Source organism: Manis pentadactyla, chromosome 16 (assembly GCF_030020395.1).
Source record: "Manis pentadactyla isolate mManPen7 chromosome 16, mManPen7.hap1, whole genome shotgun sequence".
Classification (NCBI taxonomy): domain Eukaryota; kingdom Metazoa; phylum Chordata; class Mammalia; order Pholidota; family Manidae; genus Manis; species Manis pentadactyla.
In genome coordinates this window covers 15698609-15722170 of record NC_080034.1, presented here as the reverse complement: position 1 = coordinate 15722170, position 23562 = coordinate 15698609, and the positions used below count along the sequence as shown (strand labels likewise).

Here is a 23562-nt window from a genome sequence, read left to right as displayed (position 1 = left end):
ATTCAAGGTAGCTGAAGCGCAGACTATGAAAATTCCTCTAAATAATTTTTTAAGGAAACAATAAATTATGGCAGTTTTGCCATATCTAAACCTTCTTAAAGTAATAACTTTAAAATTAAAATAATTCACTGTTGATACAAGGTGAAGGAAAAATACATTACTACTGCAATTTATCAAGATAAAATAATTTATAGACTTACCAATCTTTTAAAAAGAGAGATCATTAATCTTTAATAGTGATATTACAAACAAAATGACTTTCTTTAGTTATCTAAATTCTGTTCATCATCTTTTAGAATTGTTTATGAAGGAATCTCATTTTTTCTGGGCTCTATAAAGAACTGCTGCTCTGAGCTTTTATTTTTTCATCGTTCAGTTTAATTGTAGTCTTATAATATAGTTTAATGTAAATGCTGTCTCTTTTGTGGCAATGCAAAATTCCTTGTAACAGTACCCCATTAAAGTATATTAAAAGTATTTATCATGGTCCTCGTGAGTACCAAAACACACAAATAGAAACCTGGGATACATACACAGTACAAATAATTAAGAAAAATCTCATTTGTCTACATGTAAAAAAGTCACAAAATAGCAAGTAAAGAATAAAATACAAATTTATCTTACAGAGATCAACTATTGAAGATTAATCACTTGCATATCTAGAAATCACAAGAAAATCACCTCTAATTTCTTTAAAATTTGCCAATATTGTCAAATTCATGTGCTTAGTGAAATTGAAATTTAATTTTCATGAGTGTTCATCCCAGTTTCTTTCTCTAAGAGGCAATCTGACATGACATACAATTTTTGTAAAATACTATGCTAATGATGATTCTAATTTTATTGTCTCAGACATCATATTTCAATACTGCATGTTTCCCTCAATCACTGTTTTTTCAAATTTAATATTATCAATTGCTTAGAAGTTTCCTCTTCCTTCCTAAACTTTAATACTCCATGAACTACCTTTAAAGATATTGGTGCTTTTCCATCTGGGAGAAGGATTTCATTATTAATATAATTTTTTAAATATATATTAAGGTATTATTGATATACATTCTTATGAAGGTTTCACATGAAAAACAATATGGTTACTGCATTCACCCATATTATTGAGTCCCCCCACATACCCCATTGCAGTCACTGTCCATAAGTATAGTAAGATGCCACATCTTTAGATTAAAGATGGCAGCGTGAGAGGTGGGACAGAGGCCTTCTCCTAAAACTGCAATATAATATGAAAATGTAATTTATATGGTTAATCCTCAAAGAGCAACAGGAAAGAAGGCTGCACCAGACTGCATACACCTGGAGAAAAGAACAGACCTCATGGGACAGGGTAACGTACCAAAGCCGTGATCTGGCAGGATCCAAGCCCTTCCCCCATCCCACCTCACTGGTGGAAGGAAGAGAAATGGAGGAGGGAGGGAGTGGAGGCCTGGGACTGCTGAACACCTAGCCCTGGAGATCTGCTCTGGGAGCATGAACCAACATTGCATTGTGCTCTGGGGATTACGGTGGTAGGAAAGCTAAGGCAGGCAGAAAACCTGGAGAGACTGAGATTCCAGACACTTGTGGAAAACAGGGATCTATAACCGGCTGCTCTGGGACAAAAGAAAATTGGGCAGTCTAAGAGACTTCCTAACAGTGAGAAGGCTGCTAAATGGGCAAGGATTACACAGAGCTTGCTGATCAGGAGAAAGGACAGGTAGACAAAATTGTCCAAGTGCACTCTGCCCAACACGTTGGGAACTTTCATGATCTTCAGGCACCCCAGCCCCCTGGCTGGCTACACAGTTCCAAGGACTCCCACAGTGACATGCAGCCTGCTGCACCTTCCTTCCAGTGAGCCTGCATGTGGCTCGTAAACCAGATAACACTGCCTTGGCGTCAGGCTAGTCAGAGGGAATCCCCACCTACAGTAGCTACAAATGCAAAATGTAGAAGCTTATACCTGTGTGCTTGGCCCACTGGTTCTGCAGTGGAGACAGGCATAGCAGCCGGAAAGCCACAGCACCAACACCACTCCCCTGTGACCCCCAACATTGCTCCAGGGGCTGAGCAGCTCCAGAGAGTAGAGCTTCTGGGCACTAGAAGGTGCCACATACAGATATGAAATGTCAAAGGAATCTGGTTCAAAGCAGAATCCTACATATACCAGAAAAAGAGTCAAATGAAACCGATCTCATCAATTCTCCTGAAAGAGGTTTCAAAATAAAAATCATAAACATGCTCATGGAGGTACAGAAAAATATTCAACAACTCAGGAATGAATTCAGGTCAGAGAGCCAATCATTACAGAACATGGTATCAGAAATGAAAGATACAATGGAAGGTTTTAAAAGCAGATTAGATATAATGGAGATGATAAATGAAATGGAAATTGGAAAAGAGGAATTCAAAGAAGCTGAGGCACACAGAGAAAAAAGGATCTGTAAGAATGAAAGAATACTGAGACAATGGAGTGACCAATCCAAATGGAACAATATTTGTATTATAGGGGTACTACCAGATGAAGAGAGAGAAAAAGTGATAGAGAGTATCTTCTAGGAGGTAATTGCTGAAAACTTCCCCAATCTGGGGAAAGAAATAATCTCTCAGGCCATGGAGGTGCACAGATCTCCCAACACAAGGGACCCAAGGAAGACAACACCAAGACCTATAATAATTAAAATGGCAAAGATCAAGGATAAGAACAGACTATTAAAAGCAGGCAGAGAGAGAAATAATGTCATATACAAAGGAAAACCCATCAGGCTATCATCAGACTTCTCAGCAGAAACCATACAGCCCAGAAGGGAGTGGCATGATATATTTAATGCAACCATCAAAAGACATAGAGTCACTGAATGGATAAAAAAACAAGACCCAACTACATGCTGCCTACAAGAGACTCACTTCAAACCCAAAGACATACACAGACTAAAAGTAAAGGGATGGAAAAAGATATTTCATGCAACTAATAGGGAGAAAAAAGCAGGAGTTGCAGTACTTGTATCAGACCAAATAGACTTCAAAACAAAGTTACAGAGACACAGAAAGACATTACTTAATGATAAAGGGGTCAATCCAATAAGAACATATATCCATTATAAATATCCATGAACCCAACACAGGAGCACCTACATATGTGAAACAAATACTAACAGAATTAAAAGGGGAAATAAAATGCAATGCATTCATTCTAGGAGATTTCAAAACTCCACTCACTCCAAAACTAGACCAACCAGACAGAAAATAAGTAAGGACACAGAGGCACTGAACAACACATTAGAACAGATGGACCTAACAGACATCTACAGAGCTCTACACCCAAAAGCAGCAGAATAGACAACCTTCTTAAGTGCACATGGAACATTTTCAAGAATAGATCATATACCAGGCCACAAAAAGAGCCTCAGTACATTCAAAAAGATTGAAATTGTACCAACCAGATTCTCAGACCACAAAGGTATGAAACTAGAAATAAATTTTGCAAAGAAAATGAAAAATCCCACAAACACATAGAGGCTTCACAACATGCTCCTAAATAACCAATGGATCAATGACCAAATAAATACAGAGATCAAGAAATATATGGAGACAAATGACAACAGTAATTCAACAACGCAAAAGCTGTGGGATGCAGCAAAGGCCATGCTAAGAGGGAACTATACTGCAATACTGGCCTACCTCAGGAAAGGAGAACAATCCAATATGAACAGTCTAAACTCACAATTAACAAAACTAGAAAAAGAAGAACAAATAAGGCAGAAAGTCAGTAGGAGGAGGGACATAATAAAAACTAGAGCAGAAATAAATAAAATCATGAAGAAGAAAACAATAGAAAGAATTGATGAAAGCAAGAGCTGGTTCTTCAAGAAAATACACAAAATAGATAAACCCCAAGCCAGACTTATCAAGATAAAAAGAAAGTCTACACACATAAACAGAATCAGAAATGAGAAAGGATAAATCACTATGGACACCACAGGAATACAAAAAATTATTAGAGAATACTATGAAAAATTATATGCTAACAAATTGGATAACCTAGAAGAAATGGGCAACTTTCTAGAAAAATACAACCTTCCAAGGCTGACCCAGAAAGAAACAGAAAATATGAATAGATCAATTATCAGCAATGAAATTTAATTGGTAATCAAAAAACTACCTAAGAAACAAAACTCCTGGACCAGATGGCTTCACCACTGAATTTTATCAAACATTTAGTGAAGACATAATACCAATCCTCCCTAAAGTTTTCCAAAAAGAAGAAGAGGAGGGAATACCCCCAAACTCATTCTATGACGCCAGTATCACTCTCATACCAAAACCAGGCAAAAACACCACAAAAAAAGAAAACTACAAACCAATACCCCTGATGAACATAGATGCAAAAATATTCAACAAAATGTTAGCAAATTGAATTCAAAAATATATCAAAAAGATCATCCATCATGATCAAGTAGGATTTATTCCAGGGATACAAGGATGGTACAATATTAGAATATCCATCAACATCATCCACTGCATCAACAAAAAGAAGGACAAAAATGATCATCCCCAAAGTTGCTGAAAAAGCATTTGACAAAATTCAACATCTATTCATGATAAAAACTCTCAACAAAATTGATATAGAGGGGAAGTATCACAACATAAAAAAGGCCATATATGACAAACCCACAGCCAACATCATACTCAACAGCAAGAAGCTAAAAGCCTTTCCTTTAAGATCAGGAACAAGACAAGGATGCCCACTCTCTCTACTTTTATTCACAATAGTTCTGGAGGGCCTTGCCACGGCAATCAGACAACACAAAGAAATAAAGGGCATCCAGATGGTTAAGGAAAATGTTAAACTGTCACTGTTTGCAGATGACATGATATTATATATAAAAAACCTTAAAGATCCACTCTAAAACTACTAGATCTAATATCTGAATTCAGCAAAGTTGCAGGATACAAAATTAATAAACAGAAATCTGTTGCATTCCTATACACAAACAATGATAGCAGAAAGAGAAATCAGGAAAACAATTCCATTCACAATTGCATCAAAAAAAATAAAATACCTAGGAATAAACTTAACCAAGGAAGTAAAAGATCTATACTCTGGAAACTACAAGAAATTCATGAGAGAAATTAAAGATACCAATAAATGGAAACACGTTCCATGCTCATGGACAGGAAGAATTATTGTTAAAATGGTCATCCTGCCTAAAGCAATCTACAGATTCAATGCAATTCCTAACAAAATACCAATATCATTCTTTAGGGAACTAGAGAAAATCATTCTAAAATTCATACAGAACCACAAAAGACCCCAAATAGTCAAAGCAATCCTGAGAAGGAAGAATAAAGCTGGGGGGATTATGCTCCCTAACTTCAAGCTCTACTACAAAGCCACAGTAATCAAGACAATTTGGTCCTGGCACAAGAACAGAACAACAGGCCAATGGAACAGACTAGAGAGCCCAGATATAAACCCACACATATATGATTAATTAGTATGTGATAAAGGAACTATGGACATACAATGGGGAAATGACAGCCTCTTCAAAAGCTGGTGGTGGCAAAACTGGACAGCTACGTGCAAGAGAATGAAACTGGATCATTGTTTAACCATATACACAAAAGTAAACTCGAAATGGATCAAAGACCTGAATTTAAGTCATGGAACCATAAACCTCTTAGAAGGCAACATAGGCAATCTCCTGAATATAAACATGAGCAACTTCTTCCTGAACGCATCTCCCTGAGCAAAAAGGGAAACAAAAGAAAAAATGAACACATGGGACTATATCAAACAAAAAAGCTTCTGTACAGCAAAGGACACCATCAACAGAACAAAAAGGCATCCTACAGTATGGGAGAACATATTTGTAAATGACATATCCAACAAGGGGTTAACATCTGAAATATATAAAGACTCACACGTCTCAACACCCAAAAAAGCAAACAACCTGATTAAAAAATGGGCAGAGGATATGAAGAGATGATTATCCAAAAAAGAAATTCAGATGGCCAACAGACACATGAAAAGATGCTCCATATCACTAAATACCAGAGAAATACAAATAAAAAGCACAATGAGATATCACCTCACACCAGTAAGTATGGCCAGCATTGAAACGACTAAGAACAACAAATGCTAGTGAGGATGCGGAGAAAGAGGAACCCTCCTACACTGCTGGTGGGAATGTAAGCTAGTTCAATCATTGTGGAAAGCAGTATGGAGGTTCCTCAAAAACCTAAAAATAAAATATCATTTGACCTGGGAATCCCACTCCTAGGAATTTACTCAAAGAATACATGTTCTCAGATTCAAAAAGATATATGCACCCCTATGTTTATCGCAGCACTATTTGCAATAGTCAAGATATGGAAGCAACGTAAGTGTCCATCAGTAGATGGATAAAGAAGAGGTGGTACATATACACAATGGAATACTATTCAGTCATAAGAAAAAAAAAATCCTACCATTTGTAACAACACGGATGGAGCTGGAGGATATTATGCTCAGTGAAATAAGCCAGGTGGAGAAAGACAAGTGCCAAATGATTTCCCTCATTTGTGGAGTATAACAACGAAGCAAAACTGAAGGAACAAAACAGCAGCAGACTCACAGACTCCAAGAAGGGACTAGCAGTTACCAAAGGGGAGGGGTATGGGAGGGCAGGTGGGGAGGGAGGGAGGGAGAAGGGGATTGAGGGAGGGAGATGGGGATTGAGGGGTTTAGTACACATGGTGTGAGGGGTCACGGGAAAGACAGTGTAGCACAGGGAAGGCAAATAGTGACTCTGTGGCATCTTCACTGATGGGCAGTGACTGCAGTGGGATATGGGGGGGGGCCTTGATAATATGTGTGAATGTAGTAACCACATTGTTTTTTCATGTGAAACCTTCATAAGAGTGTATATCAATAATACCTTAATAATAATTTAAAAAGTCCTTTCACCTCTCTTTAAAATCACTTTTCCCCAATTAACTCTTTTCAAGTTTATTTTAATACTTGTTTCATTTTTTAGCTTGTCATTAAATATGAGATGATGTTTTATTTGTTTTGTGCTCATCTTTCTGTTTTCATTTACCTTTTGTGGTTTCATTATCTTGTCCTTAAAATAATTTCCTTTAAAATTTAGACCAAATCCTTTTATGCCCCTTTTTAAGTGAAATGAGATTTTCTTTTACTCTTTAGTACGTGGACTAAGCACTACCACCTCTTCTGTTTTTTTTTGCCAAAGGATAAAAAATACAGTCTCTTGCTTTCTGATTAAATATTCCATTTATTTTTGCCCATGGTTTTTCTCCCTTGTTCAGTTTGGGGACTATTCCCAGAAGCCTCTCTCATTATGTGGCTCTGTCTTAGAATTTTGAGTGTTCACAGGATCCAGACTTTTCCAGAATCATCAGATCTTGAAGTAGACCCAATGACTTTACCAATGAATTGAGGTTAAAAAAAAAAAATCTCACTTCAGCTTCTATTCTGAGATTTACCTGACAAAATGTTGTCATTTGGGGATTTTCCTGTTCTTGTGCCACCAGACACCGCACTGCCTTTTTCCACTTTTCCCTCACAAATGCTGATAGCACAAGGATCTTACAGTTTTTATTGGTGTTTATCTCAACCCACTTGTATTTTGGGGTGTGGGAAGGTTAACTGTCACTTTAGTTTCTGGTAGGTGGATATTTTGTTTTTGCTATATTTTAATACTGTTTTATTTTCTCTTTACATATATTACTTAGCTCCTTTAATACCCATATACCTCAAGGATAATTTCAACTCTGTGTGGGTATGGACTTTTGTCTCCTTTTAAAATGAACTGCTGTTTGACCAGCACATACGAAAAGTCTTTCCATATTAGAAGTACTAAATATACTTTTTAAATGAAAATAAATAGTGAGTAATCTAGACTACTAGGTACCACAGAAAGGTCTAGTGCCCTGGAGTTTAAGAAATAACTATTCGCTTTGAAAATAAGTTGCCCACGGAATACTTATTTTTTCTCTTCCAATATGGGGGAGGGATCAAAGCTGGATCTGTGTAGGTGGTCTGTGTAGGGAGAGTGTGTTGAAGAACATTATAAAGTCCATAAAACCATAGGAACAATGAAGACTGCATTTTTTATGCCAATTGTATTCAGTAAGTACCTATCTAAAAATTAAATAATCAGAGAAATATGGACATAAATGCAATGTACATTTTTAAATAAACAGTACAAAACTGCAAACCTCAATACTGAGCTGAGCATGGCCAAACCTGGAAAAGATTTAAGGCTGCTATTAATTCCTTTTGGACAGAATATTTCAATGAAAATATCTGAGAACCCAATATCTTAAAATGTCATCTGTATCTATTTGGACAGATTTGACTCTGTATTGATTGTTTGGTTAACCTGAAAATGAACTACTTATTTTGTGTGAACCCTGTGCTCTTCTGGTTAGTATATCATTAGTTATGCAATTGAAAATCCATGTTTACTATAAAGCCACTAATTTTCATATATGCTTACATGCACCATATACCTTTGGTCAAATTTTCCAGTACTATATTTTTAGCATCCCTTTTTTAAAATACCAGAATGTGTCAGTATCCTGGTATGCATGTGGAATATCAAACTAGTATTGCTCATTGGTAACTTGTTTTCTTAAAGATGTTGGCAAATAACTTGCCTAAATAGATTAAAGTTCAACTCTCAACTAATCGGTTTGGCAGAATGTGAAAATTTGCTCATCAACATGTGAGATAACTCACAAAACCTTTTGCTTTAGGTTATCAACAGCATGTCTTCAAAATAACAGATTAGGAAGTGATAATTTTTTATTTTTCTTATGTCTTGAAGTTACTTTCTCTGACCTGCAACTAGACTTGTTGTATTATGTGAACAAACAATAAAAATGGTAGCATTTTCATGTGCAGATGGATCTGGCAAATTATATCCTTAAACCAATGATGTAGGCAATCCTAAAAAACGTCAGCTATGTTCACAAATTGCAGTATCATATAGTATCATTCCACCAAGTGTGGGTAATAGGCCCTTACATTTTAGAGAGTTTATATACTAATTATCTAAACACAATTTTTATAGCACATACTTTAATAATGTTTAAAATATAAAAAACTCATAACCAGATTTTAGTAACAGGTGCAATAAAATTTTAGGTGTAGAAATAAAACTTATTTGTCAAATTAATATGACCAACTTGATATTTGGGGAGAGGATATTTTTGTTTTAACATGGGTATTGTATAAAGCACTGAAGAAAACCTCGAAATAACTTTTAAGATATGCCCAATTTATTTAATATCCTTCTTAGGAAACTCTTTCACGGAATGTATCAAATATTTTCTAACTGAATAAACTATGTCTATCGTATACTACAATGCCAAAAAAAATTGTGAATTAGTAACATTATGAGGGAACATATCTAGATTTAGAAGTTAATTTGTAACTCCAAACATTCTCTAGATTAATTATCAAAGAATGTCTATCCTCCACTACATAGAATAGCTGAGTGGTCCATCTGCATTCAGTACCCCTACTACAGCACAAAGGAGAAAAAGATCAGAAATCTAAACAGCAAAGATAAAATAGAAGAGAGTATGGCATATTAACAGGCTTGTGAATTTTCATAGTAAATCAATCTCCAGGATTTCTCCTAGTAAAGCAATTTTGGGAGATATGGAAGTCATGGATTACAAATACATAGATAAAAGTCTATTACTATTATACAGAGATTTTGCATTTTCAGGTATTTTAAGTTAATGTGAGTATGTAGATATATTTTACTAAGAAAGAAAACTTTTTGAGTGAGAAAAAAGCAGATATTATCTTTTGAAATAAGCCCTCACCTTCCCTTAGAGAAAAAGACGTCTTAGACTTCTTCCAAAAAAGACAGACACTGAACTTAATGACCAGAGTTTAATTTTATAGTAAAGGAGAAAAGAAAAGGGAAGGCAAAAAATTTTTGGAACAGCCACAGGAGATTCACCAATGAACTGTCAGAGCTGAGAAATGGGAAATCTGCTTTAACATCAGATGCGAGGGAGGAGACGAAGGCTTTTAATATCACCACTCTGCTGCACCAGCAATAAAACAGGGATCTTGCAGCATCTGTTCCAAGTCTGACATAATTCTTTGGTGAGAATTCCCTTAGAACAATATAATTGTCTAAAGTAACAACCCTAGAGTGAGCAATTCTTCAGAGAAGGTTAAATTTTCCTCTCAGTTATAGAGTTTTGAAAATGCCACTGCTAATTACATGGAAATATTAGACACTTCATGAATCAATTTGGTAGAACTATTTAAATTGATGCAGATGGCTTCATTTATCTAACAAATATAATCTCTCTGCCTCGGGAATCAGAATCTCCAGTTTGCTGCTGAACTCTGGTATCCTAATTTAGGGCACTGCTGGAAAAACAGTCTTCCAAACCTTAATTTAGAAATGATTATTTGCAGAATGAAAAATGAATGACTAATAAAAGAACTTTCATAAAGCTAATGATGTTACTAATGTCAAGTAAACCATACCAAAAAACAAAGAATAAATATATAACCAATGCATAGTACTTCTAACTTTCTAAAAAATATACAGTCCTGTGATAAATGTTACATTAGAGAAAATGATATAAATGTCCTTGTGTTTTGACTTTTGATGAATAATTCCCAAATCCTCTTTTGTGAAGTCATATATCCAAAGAATGACATATGAATCTTCATAGCAGCCTCATTCATAATAGTCTAAACTAAAAACAATCTAAATTACCAACGAAAGAAGAACAGATAAACTAATTGTAGTATAGCCGTACAATGAATAACTTCTCAGTGATGTCAGAGAACAGACTACTGACACATTCGAGATGGATAATCCTCAAAAGCAAGTTAAGTGAAAGAATACAGGAGGAAGTCTACATACTGTATAAATCAATTTATGAAATTGTAGAAGGAGGCTAAAAGGTAGCAACAGAAGGCAAATCAGTTGTCACCAGGGAGCACGCAGAGCAGGATGCAGAAGAAATTCTTGATGTGACAGAAATATTCTTTATCTTGATTGTGATGGTACAAACATGAATATATATGTTTGTACAAGTAAAAGAGTTACATATACTTTTGTATACGTAAATTATACCTATTTAATAAAAGTAAGCCAAAAAATATATAATGATCTATCCCCGGTAGTTCTAATAAAACCCATGGTTAGTTGGCTTATAATTTTTAAAGTGATTTTTATCAACGTGGAAGAAAATCTCTATTACTTGCACAGTTAAGTCTACAGTGATCAGTTCTGTAGCCTATAAAACTACTTAGGGATGAAGAAGGGAGATAAACTCTTTCCTCCAGAAAAGGCAACTCTGGGCTCTAAAGACAGGAAGATTTCCCAGAAGGGCCCCTGCTGCTCCTCGTCTTTCCCTGAGATGGGGCTAGAGCTGCTGACTGACTAAGTGCAGACATCTGTCACACTCTAAAGGACAGGCTGCTGTTCCTTCCCTTTTTCCCTCCGTGCACACACTGTCTGTGATAAACGGGACAGAAGATGGATCGCAACCTTTTTGTAAATAAACTATATTAAAACCAGATGAAAATTTTATAGAGGCCAGATCATGATGAAGAGCCAGGGTAACTCAATCTTCTGTATCCTATAGGCAATTTTAAGTTATTTCAAGTCCTTTGGGTCCATTTTCTACTTATTAATCTCGGGTATTTACAGTTTAAAAAGCATCATGAAAAAAATTAGTAAAACCTATTTCTTCCAATGTTATGGCTCCTTGAAATTAATCTGCTGGTTTAAGTCACTACTTCCATGAAACTGGTCCTTATGTTTACATTTTCTTGTTTATATCTAATAATTAAATATTTCTTAGCAATTTCCCAGTAATCTCCAGCAAATTACTGTCTCTCGGACAATAATATATTTTAGCTATAAAAATGAATGAAATAAACTAATATTTTTACTTTCTCTGTCAACTTTAAAATTGTATAAGACAATGTACTCCCTGCATATGTATATGTATGGTATGAAAGCACATAGTTTATTCCTTCCATCAGTTCAAAGGAAGTGAACACCATCCCACAACCACCCACATAATATTAAGGGTTCTCAAGTCTAAATATTATGTCCCAGATTATTATGTTAAAGCTAAGGCATTGCCAACAAAACAAAGTTAGACAAATGATAATCATAACAAAAGTTTCCACATGCTTTGATTTAGATTATTGTCATAACTAAATAAAGTGTGGATAAAACTTTCTAGTCTAAAATATATGGTATTGGAAACCTGAAAATACTAACTCAGCACATGGTAGGATATTTCTATTCAGCTGATGGCTTACTATCTTATTCTTTATTGCTTATGCTCCTGGGTTGGTAGGGGTGACTGCTGACTTAGATGAGTTTGATTTAAGTAAATATGATACCAGTAATGCTACTGAGGAAATAAACATCTCTCACATTCTAGTAATATTCAAGATCGAACTAAGAGTCATTCAGGATTCAAGCACAGAAACTACTATTCCGATTTCAAATTATTTTAGCTTTACATTTTTTTTTAACGTAGATAGGGAAGAGGAAGAAAATTAAGAAAAGCTGGAAAAAACATTCTGTAAAAGTGCCAAATGATAGAAATTTAAAAAAATTCAAAACATTCAAAATGAAGAAAAAAACAAGAAGCCTTCTATTGACAAAGAGGCAGGAGCAATACAGGGCACGATAAATGCAGAAATATGAACACAAAAGCTTTTGGAGACATTTCAAATTCCATAAATCAAGGGCCACATCTTGTTAGCTTGTTTTTTTAACACCACAGTGATGCCAGGATTGCAGATGTTAGCAATCACACACACATAGGCTAGCGCTTTATCTGGGGTAAACCACATGAAAGAATACTGGGTACCAGTTCACAACCCATCTCAAAAACCTCACTTCAAAAAGCAAAAAAAAAGTTAAGTGTTAGCAATATCAAAATTAAAACAAATGCTCATATATAATAAATATCTTTGCAGATAACATTTTAGAAATAAATATATTTATAAGGAGTCTAGGTGATTTATGATGTTTAGATATTGAGAACAAAGGACATGGAGGTGTTTCTTGTTCTGACTTTTGGTGCTTACTCCCGGAACTAGCTCAGGTGCTGGTGACAGGCAGCATGGGACAACGGGAGGCACAGCTCACAGAGAATGCCTTGTGAATGGTGTCCCCAGAAGTGTATAAAACTTTGTACTGGCTACAAAAAGTCAAGTGGTGCAACTGATTGTGTTCATAGCAAAATATGTAAAATTTCATTTTTATCCTGGGCATTTCATTTTCTACCTTTTTAAAAAATTTTTTATTTTACTCTTGGTGAACCAATACACACAGAAAGCAAAAGTGAACTCAGCCATGTTACCTGTTACACCAAACAGCAGTTGACTTCTCTGTCTTTCTCTGGGCTCAGTTGAGCATCATTAACTAGAGCCAGGAAACGGCTTTCTACTTTGTATCAAGGGTTGTCAAGAGCTCAATTTTCAAGTGTTTATGACAACTCTACTCAGCTAAGGAATGATTCAGGTTATTTGTGGCTGATAAAACTAGATTGCTATGCAACTTTGCAATGAATGACTTGCGAAGTTAAAAAACTAGTAAGGAGAAAATGGAATACTAAGTCAAATAAACATCTCTGCAGCTAATGAGATTCAGAATTTAAATTGGTGCTGATAGTACACTTGAGTTAAGTGCAGGATTTTTCTCTCCAGCGTTCCCACTCTGGGTCCATTAGCCTCTTAACTGTATCTCCAAATTCCCCAAGCTGTGCTAGAACAAGATGTCCAACATTTTCTCCAAGAACTGGCTTATATTGGGGTCAAGTTTCAATGATTTAGAACAAACATCTAACAGCACCTTTCTAAAAAACACAATCACCCTTTCATTGAAGGTTTTTATAGGAGAGTAAATATCATTATTATTTGACTTCTAAATAACTATTCCTACTTGATTTGACATTAAAATTACCCACAAAATTACAAATGTCTTATTTCTTACAGTGGGCAAAATTAAGCTATTCAGGAATTTTTTTTCTAATATCCAATTTTCCTGTTAAAGCTGTGATATATTTAAATAGGTCTACTGGACCCCTATATCATTTGATGTAATCATTTGATTGCCCACATATTATTATATAGACCCAATATATTTATTTGGTCTATTCCTATGGATCTATTACTTCACTTTGGTTATTCATATGTGTCTATATCCATTTGGAATGTGTGGCCAAGGCAAAGATAGAATTCAATTTAAAAAATGAGGCAAATATTAATATTTAAAATATATAGTGAGATAGACCACTAAATATACAATATATGTGTAGCACTGAGTAACATAAAATATACTAATATATTTGTATATCACTAAAATCAATCATCTTAAGTGCTGCTGATAATTCTACCCTAATATAGGAAACTAGTAAAGAAAGAAATAATGTCAATGGGTACATCTACTGGAGGTGATCTTGACGGTGTATGTATTACATAACTTATCTCATGTTTAAATTTCACCATTTATAAGACATGTAAGAAATGACTAATGAAGCAACACATTCAGCTAATGTTATCAGCACCAAAATGTCATATGATCCTCTTTTTGGCTAAGACAAACCTTCAGTGATCCAGTGTGACCAAAGAGGAACTAAGAAAGAGAACCATCCCAATCTTGATCAGGGGCAGTAGTTTCTGTAAGGTGCAATTTCCTTCCCCTTCTGGGTCCATTTAGCATCTCTAATAAAATGCCAGAGCACTTGCTTTGTCAGGTTTTAATAAAATTAAGAAGCCTTACAGAGAAATTAGAATTACCTACCCAATTAACCTAGAATCTTGTGACATTAAGCTAGACATTCAAAGGCACAAAGACCTTAACCAGATTTATGAGTAGCCTAATACTTTTTAAGTAGAATTTTCTATGTTTGGTGTCTGGTCTCTCATAAAAATACCTCTACCAAGAAGAAATCTTTGGATTGACTTTCTTGGAAGACTTTTATTTTTCCCTTACTGGTAACTTTGTTTTTTGTTTTTTGTTTTTTTTCCTTACTGATAACTTTGAAATAAAACTTTGACATGTGTTTCAAAGCAAGTTGCAAGTAAACAAAACAAAACAAAAAACCCCAGAATCGAAATACCAAACACACAAACCCACACAAAACCCCAGAAATTATCAAAGTCTGTAGTAATTGGCATGACAGGGCAGTACAAATGTAAGAGAACAAATCTGTGATTTGGAAAATTGCTAACAATGATTAGCATCTTTTAATGTTATAAACAAAGTAGTAGGAACAGGTTACAGACTAACCATGCCAAATTTAGCTGCCAAAAGAAACAACCATATTATTATTATTATCATGTGCATGGAGTCTGTGAGGCAGGATTTAGCTGGAGTACAATGTGGATAGCCCGTCCCGTTCCCAGGGTCTGGGGCCACAGAGAAGGGGATTCATGCAACCTGTGCTCATTCAAACGGCCAGAGACCGATAATGTCTGGAGGGTTCTTCACTTGCATGTGCAGTTCCTGGACTGGACGACTCGAAGCCTGGGTTGAACGGGACTTCCCACTGGTACCTGCACATGGCCTCTCCATATCACTTTGGCTTCTTCACTAGGGACAGCCTTAGGGGTGTCAGAATCCTTTCAGAGCAGCAGAGAACTCCAAGAGAGTGTTCTTACGGAGAGGCAGAAGGCGCCTTTCGTCTTCTAAGCTCCCCTCAGAAACGATGGGGCCCGCCTGCTCTGCCCTTGGCCACAGGCAAGTCACTAGAACTACCCAGATTCCAGGGGCGGAGGAGTAGGCCCCACGCATCTCACTCGGAAAGAAATGTCAACTGCCACAGATGTGGAATTTAAAGTACCCAAGACATACCCGGTCCCTTTCTATGTGTTCATCATTCTATTTTTTAATAGCTTAATAAATAAAAATCTCCTGCAACATGGTATGAGAGGTCTTGATTCTGATTCCCTCATGTCACTCCTCATGGGAAACAAGGGTATAGTCCAAATAACATGTGACAGAGAGACCATGGGGAAAAGTGACTATACCAGTAACATGAAAAAAAATTGCTCTCTATATTCCTTGGCTTATGGCTAAGACATGAGGTTCTTGCAAGCTTTCCTGCAGCAGGTCTTAATTCCAAAAATTAAATGTGTCTAGCTCTGAGTAAAATCAGACTAGAGGAAGTGAATGATTTAAAGTAATATATAACTTTGATTTACAATACATAAAACGTTGCCAGCCCATGCTCTGTCACTGAAGCTGATGAAGAGTCCGGATTGATTTGTGGCTTTTTTTTTTCATTCTGATGTCAAAGCACACTATAGCGGCTGACAAACTATTTATCCATAAAAGGGTTGAAGATGCTCATGTGAAACTGATTTCTCATGAATATCATGATACACTGATGATACTCTTCAACTCAAGACTATTTTAATTGTTTGACCGCTTGGAGTCCAAATGTATCACAGGTCGAAATCACCTTACAGGGGTTCACCATTAACCACAGGTTTCATTGTGTCCTCACAAAATACGTATTTGTGATGCAATGCCCCTTGCCCCACAAGCTGCTCTTTTCAGGGGGGTACCTTTTGCACTGCTCCTCTACTTTCTCAGAATTCAGGTCAGAAAAACAGAAGAATGCCATGAACAAATCTAAACTAAAATCCCAACTCTCTGTAATTTATGACACACTCCTTGTCCTTCACAAACCCAAGTGACAATTAAGCCAAGTATATGCTCATTCCTCTGTCTCTGGACATCAAGACAGGATAGGTGTTCTTTTGTGCAGAAAAGAAGTTGAGAAAAAAACTATTGCTATCTATCTACTTTACAATGTATAAGGGGCATAGCTAAAATTATAATCAGAGCATCTGGGCTCTTGATTCTGTGGGATTACAAATTGCTTTGTTGTTGGGGATGTTAAAAAGTTGAAACAGGAGTCTATGTAAGCAGCCCCAGCCAGACAGACAAGCAGTGAGCATGGCCTGGCCCTTCAGGATTTGAGAGACTAAGCGTGCTGTTTGATGTGACGCATCGCTCAGGAGCCGAATGAGAGGATGGTTCATACCCACACTGCCTACCAGGAAGCAGTATCGCTTTGAAGGTTTTTAGTTGATTTTATTGTTGATGAAAATCAATCATGCCATAAAATCAGAAAGGCTTTATGAAAGCAGCCATCCCTGAATACTGAAGATATATTATAACAGAGAAGCTACACATGGTATTAGCACATCAAAGAGGCAAAGGCTTGCCTTGGGAACGATAACACACTGTGAAATAAAGCTCCACAAGCAGCACTTTACCTTTAACAGCTTGTTTTAAGACCACAACATTCCATAATTTCAACCAAGCTTATTAATGGAAATGCTTATGAAGAGTCTGGATTGATTTATGGCTTTTTTTTTTTAATTCTGATGTCAAAGCACACTATAGTGGCTGACAAACTATTTATCTAGAAAAGGGTTGAAGATGCTCATGTGAAACTGATTTCTCATGAATATCATGATACACTGGTCTCTTCAACTTTCACTGCAACACAATTTATTTGCTACACGGCCAATTTTGATTTCCACTGGAGAACAAAGGGTAATTATGCAAGAGATATGACTTCATGCTTTCCTGCTGTTCCCTCACTCTTATCTGGGTGTGATTTTTCTCTAACCTCTCAAACCTTTTTTTCTTGGGGCTAATACATTTGTTCTTCTTTTCAAAGATAAGCGAGTAAAACCATTGCTTCCTCTGTTCTCCCTCAACAATCTCTGGTATCAGCCTCACTAAAAATAGCAACACTCGATCCAAGCTACAGTAAGTTACCCCTGAAGATTGCTCAGAAGCAACTGCTAGGGAAGCTGGCAGCTGCATGGTTATTTAGAACCGGCTGGCCATATGGCATATGAAGGACTTAGACTGTAAAGACATCTCTGAACTGCCAGTTAATTTTCTGAGGTATTTTGAAATACTGCAAACATATTTTACTTCCTGGATGTCTCTAGGAATACCTTTTATCATCACAACTTTAAAGTTTGCTTCTGTTCAATCATTCCTGGAATGTTTCTGGCAGAATATGAGTCCATGTATTCTGTGATCTGACCAATATGGGAATGAAATAATGAGGTAGGACTTGGCTACAGTTATTGTCTTGGATGTTACTGTATTTTGCTGCCATTTGGGTTTGATTTTCTTTCTTTGCTTATAGAGCTATTGGTTTAGTATAACTACATGGAAAGGAATGTTTCTCCCAAATCCATCAAAAACAAACTAACACAAATAAAAACATTAACCTTGTTAGACTCCTCTCACTACCCTAACCACTAGAACTGTTTTCTGTATCATGCAGTTAATGTTATAATATCTAAAAACAAGTCTAAAACTTCATATTTGTCTAAAGATTAAGAAATCTTACACTTATAAAAATAACACTGAGTATGCCATCCTCTCCACCGACTAATTGAATGATTGATACTTTTTTAAAGAAAGTGTTAAACGCATCAGGATGTTTAATTAAAAATTTTGTGAGGGCTTGAGTGATGTCTAATACTTATTCCCTACACAGCATAATAGTTCATCTCCAGTTGAGCACATAGAAAATGTATAAGAGATATTTTTGCACAGTTATTTTGCCCTGACTTACACAATGATCCAAATATTATCCAGTTTAAGACATGCATTGTGTGTAGCACCATAATGGTGTACTCAGCACAGGACGACAATGTGCATTATGTCCTAGAAAGGCGAGGTAAGCCAGTAATTGCAAGTGAGGCTATTAAACGAGTTTGTATGAAGAGGCAGGAGCCTGACTCTAGGACTGCAGAAGAGGCTGCTGAACCATACTTTGCCTGCAGGTGTCCAAAGAGCGCCTTGTAATGCTTCAGTATTTTTATTTCGATTTTTATTGCACAGAATGTGAAAAACAGACTTGTGGCTGTGTGTCGATCTCTTCAATGTCTGCTGATAGAAACTTTAAATAAACACATCTAACCTCTGTAGGCTTGAGTTCCCAAGCACAATGCAGTTGAGTATGGGCTCTTTTCATTTCCTGTTTTGATCTGATTTGCTTTTTAACAAACACAGGACAAAAAGAGGACGTATCCCAAATCTTAAGGTGTCATGGCCATAATGCACTCACCGAGGCCCTAAAAGTTGGCAAAGGTATGTCTCTCAATCTGCCAATCTTTCTCTGTTACTCTTTCAGTCCTTTGGTTTATCCCCCTGACACTCTGCATATGTATTTACATGTATTTGCTATATATAGGCAACTATGTAAATAACATGTAGGTATTTATATAGGTAAATACATGTGTAAATATATTTTATATATATAATACACATATAATTCATATATGCACATATACACATATATACACACAGAGAACAAAGGCATACATATATTTGTATGCATGCATTTAGACATAATCCATTTCAGTGACTATTAGATATCCACAAGGACATGTTGATAAGGTAGTTAAATATAAATCCAGAACCTTAGGGAGAGACTGGGGATGGACATACACATTTTGGGTTCTGAAGCATGTAGATGATATGAGGTCATGCAAGAAAGAAAAGTCTGAAGACTAAGTCCTGGGCTTCAAGGTCTGGAGGAAGAGCCCCAGTCACAGGAGCTGAGGGAGAGAATAACAACGAAAGGATGAGAGCGACTGACTGCAAATACCATTTTCAGCAAGCTTTGCTATAAAGGTGAGCAAAGAAATCAGAGAGTGGCTGTATGGGAATAAATACAGACAGAAACAGATATGGCTATAGTTGTCATGAGAGTTACAGTTTTAGATAAAGATATGGATTCTCCCTCCGGGTCATTATTCTTGAAATTCGCTCCCATTTCTGATTTTTCTCTGGCTGGTTCTTTCTCATTATCCAGTGTTCTACTAGATTATCACACCCAACTATTGCTTCCACCACCATTAACCCCTTTCCCTGTCCTCTGTTTTATTTTAATCCATCACAATTATCAATACCTGATGGTATTAAATGTATTTATTCCCTTATTTATTCTGTCTATCCCACTGGAATGTGAACTCCAGGAGGGAAAAAATTTGTCACATTTATTCCTGTGAACAAGAACTGTGCACGACACATAGTATGTCTAATAAGTACCTCTGCATTTATCCATGAATATATGCTTGTGTGGTTGTATAAGTACATACACACTATATACGTCCATTGAAGAATCAGATGAGTTTTACTTACTAGCAAAAAGATTAAAATCACATAAAATCTTCCTGTTCAGGTCATATTGAGGAGAGGCAAAATAATGGCATAATAATCAATAATTTACCAAGGATTTATGTTTATTTTAAACAAGTGTTTACTAAGGTAAAATTTTTTATTCCCATGTCTGTGGTTTTATTTCAGCTATGTGTCTAGCACTGTTGGCCATTAAAATCTTTTCTAAATTCTATAAAATGTATTTTAGAGTACAATACATTATTACTGTTATTAAATGTTTCCATTTCTTTCATTTCGTAAAGGAGCAATGAAAGAACTCAAAGCACAGACAAAAATGATAGATCACCCCAAAAGTAATCGGTGAGGAACAGGATTTTAAGTAACAGGTTCTATCAGTAAATTAAACCTAATGGAAACTTAACAGAAGCAAATTTGTTTCCTACTAGATTTTCAAATACTTAGGCTGGCACCTACCATGCTCACAGGGAAAAGCAAATCCAATTTAAAACTTTATGAACAGGAAAAAAAAACGTCAAAATATATGGGAATGAAAAATACACACCCATTTGCTTTGAAACATATGGATAAACTACATGGAGGTACTGGGTGTGCAAAGCTGACTAGGACATTCCTCTGGCCTGTGGAAGTGTACAGGTTAATGAGAGGAACAGAAAATTTCAATGAAATACGTTAATATGTTAAGTGGTAAGACTGAATTTTTAATCACAGAAGTTCAGGAAAATCCTGCTAGAAGATGATGCCTGAGTTAAATATTAAAAAAATGTATTAAGAGTACAAAAGTATACAATATGAAGTTTATAATGTAAGACTATGAGATTTCTGGAGAACGTAACAAAACAAATATTTTAAAAACACATGAAAGTACAGACATAGGTTACATGTGTCAGTTTCCCCTAATACATATAGAAAATCTCAATGGGTTTGTAGTAGAGGGCAAAAGCTAATCTCTTGACTAGATAGTGGTGTTATACCTCTTAAAACCTGTTATTTCCTCTAATGTACTCAGAGAAACAGGAGCCAGGAGGATTAGAAAGAGAGCACACAGTAGATAGTAACCTAAAGTTATTCAAAATAGAAGACTAGTAAGAAGCACCCCTTCTGCAATTCACAGAATTGACTATTGATCCATTCCAAAAAAGTATGCATATAAAGTGTTTTGCTCAAACACCATACACAGCCTTACTACAATCAAGATAAAATGTTACGTATGATATATTCACCTGTTCAGTAACATTTCTCACTATAAATGTCTTCATTTAAGATTTTAAGTTAATAGTTGAAAGACAGAACTCCTAAAAGTAATTCCCATAGTCAGAAATAAGTATTTGAATATTTTATTTTCCATGGTAACCTATAAAATAAAAAGAGTACGACCTGACCAAATGATACTATCAAAACACATTCACCTTTTCTCAATGAATTTTAAAAGATCCTTCATGAATAAACTTCAATGAATGGTTGTTATTTTCCCAAAATGCTGAATTCTAAAACACAGAAAATTGCTATCATTTTACAAGATGGGAAAATTGTGTAGTTCAGTTGTGAAATGAATCATCTCAGACATCAAAATTCAAATATTTCTTTACTTTTCTTTTGGGGGTCAGGTGAGTTGTTTAATATCACTGAAACATTTCCAAACATAAATGGAATTGTCTTAGATTTGCAAATAAGTATTTTAAATTGTGTCAGGTAGGAGGATCAGAGTGAAACATAGCATAGAGATAAAATGAGAGCAATACAATGATGTGAGTAGGTGATATAGTTGAAGAAAGAAAAGGAATCCAGCCAGGGAATTGAAGAAAATGAACATAGACATATAGAAACATCCTACAGAGAACACAGAAAAAGCAGTAAGATTTGACAGCAACCTACATAAAGGACTAATGAGAACAAAAATAGAGAAATCAATGTTCTTGGGGAAAAAAAGACCAAAAATGGATTTTTATGAAAATGGATGAGACATCAGAAAGTGGAACAGAATGGTTCCAGAAGGTAAAAATCATAGGAAATAATGGAGAACAATTCAGATGTGCTTGTAAAATTTGGCCATAGCTGTTACAGGTAACCTCCTGTATGTTTAAGTATCAAATTCAAAGTCCAGTACCTTTGCTTTATCTCTCATTGATCCTTTGCCCAGGATGGACATTTTAGCACCTGTTTCTTCCTGTAGCCTCTTCAAGGAGTTTCCTCTTGGTCCGAGCAATTTCCCCACAAAATTGAACTAGAAACAAAATCAATAGAATGTTTGTTTTAAAGGAGAGAAAAGTAATAATGTGTACCGAGAATAACTGATGGGAGTGGGTTTTTCAAACTTTACCTGGAATAGAGAATTATGCCATTCTCACACACACATACACATACACACACACACACACACACACACACACACACACAAAACCATTTCAGACTTCTTATCAAAGATCCATTTGAAAAAGGATGCCTCATTCCAAAGGAATGTCAAAATCAATAATGTGTTGAACATATCATGTAATATATAATCAAATACACAAATAGGGAAAAGAACAATGGTTTACAAACTTTCTAGAGGCTCTTTATCTCCAATCAGATTATTAAATTAAAAACAAACTTAACTATGCACCTTCAAAATTGCAAAACGTAATATTTTAAATTGATTTTTAAAATGAAATCTAATATTAATGTTTATTAAGCATTGTCTGTATCCATAACATTCTATTCCAAATTTCATGATTAGGAATAAAGAGATTCAATTTTTCTTCAATATTAAAGAGTTTTCTATGTTAAAGCGTTGTTCTTGCAGCAAATAAAAGATGTGATTACATAGACAAGAATTTAAACACTACAGATAGAACATATATAGAAAACAGTTTGTCTAAATCTGGAAAAATATCAGGGGTGGACCTTTCAATTTGTTTATTCATTCTGAAACATGGTTAAAAACAGGTAAACTAAGAGAAGTTATCAGAATATGCTGTCAGCTAGAAAAAGGAACATTACCAAACCAAATGACTCAGATAACCATACACTGATTAATTTAAAAATTGTAAAAGGTTGAAAATGCACCAAAAACTGTATTTATACTTCATACTGTGCACATGAAGGATAAAGATAAATGAAATTAAGTAATTGCTTTCTAAAGCAGAGTTTTCCAAGTTTAAAAAAAAAATCCATGGTCCTACAGTAAGAAACAGACTACACTCAATAGTGAAAGACTGAACGCTTTCCCAAGTCCAGGATGAAGTCAAGCATGTCTACTCTTACAGCTATTCAATGTTCTACTAGAGCATATGGATTGTTGTACCTATAGGCAAGTAGGTAAATGCAACAGTATAAAGTTCAGAAAGAACACAGTTAGAAGGTCAACTGGTTTTCAACAGAAGTG

The 23562-nt window shown here is 35.6% G+C and overlaps 1 protein-coding gene across 2 annotated transcripts in view; it reads right to left on the bottom strand.

The window, feature by feature from the left end:
- KHDRBS2 (KH RNA binding domain containing, signal transduction associated 2) overlaps nt 1-23562 on the bottom strand; it is a 546913-nt gene that overhangs the window by 304664 nt on the left and 218687 nt on the right. For both annotated transcript variants that reach the window (XR_005030941.2, XM_036916275.2), the window contains exon 3: nt 22306-22422. Coding sequence is in view for 1 of the 2 variants with exons in the window: in XM_036916275.2 (XP_036772170.1) it covers nt 22306-22422 (117 nt within the window). In the remaining variant the exon portion in view is untranslated. The remainder of the gene's footprint in view (nt 1-22305; nt 22423-23562) is intronic.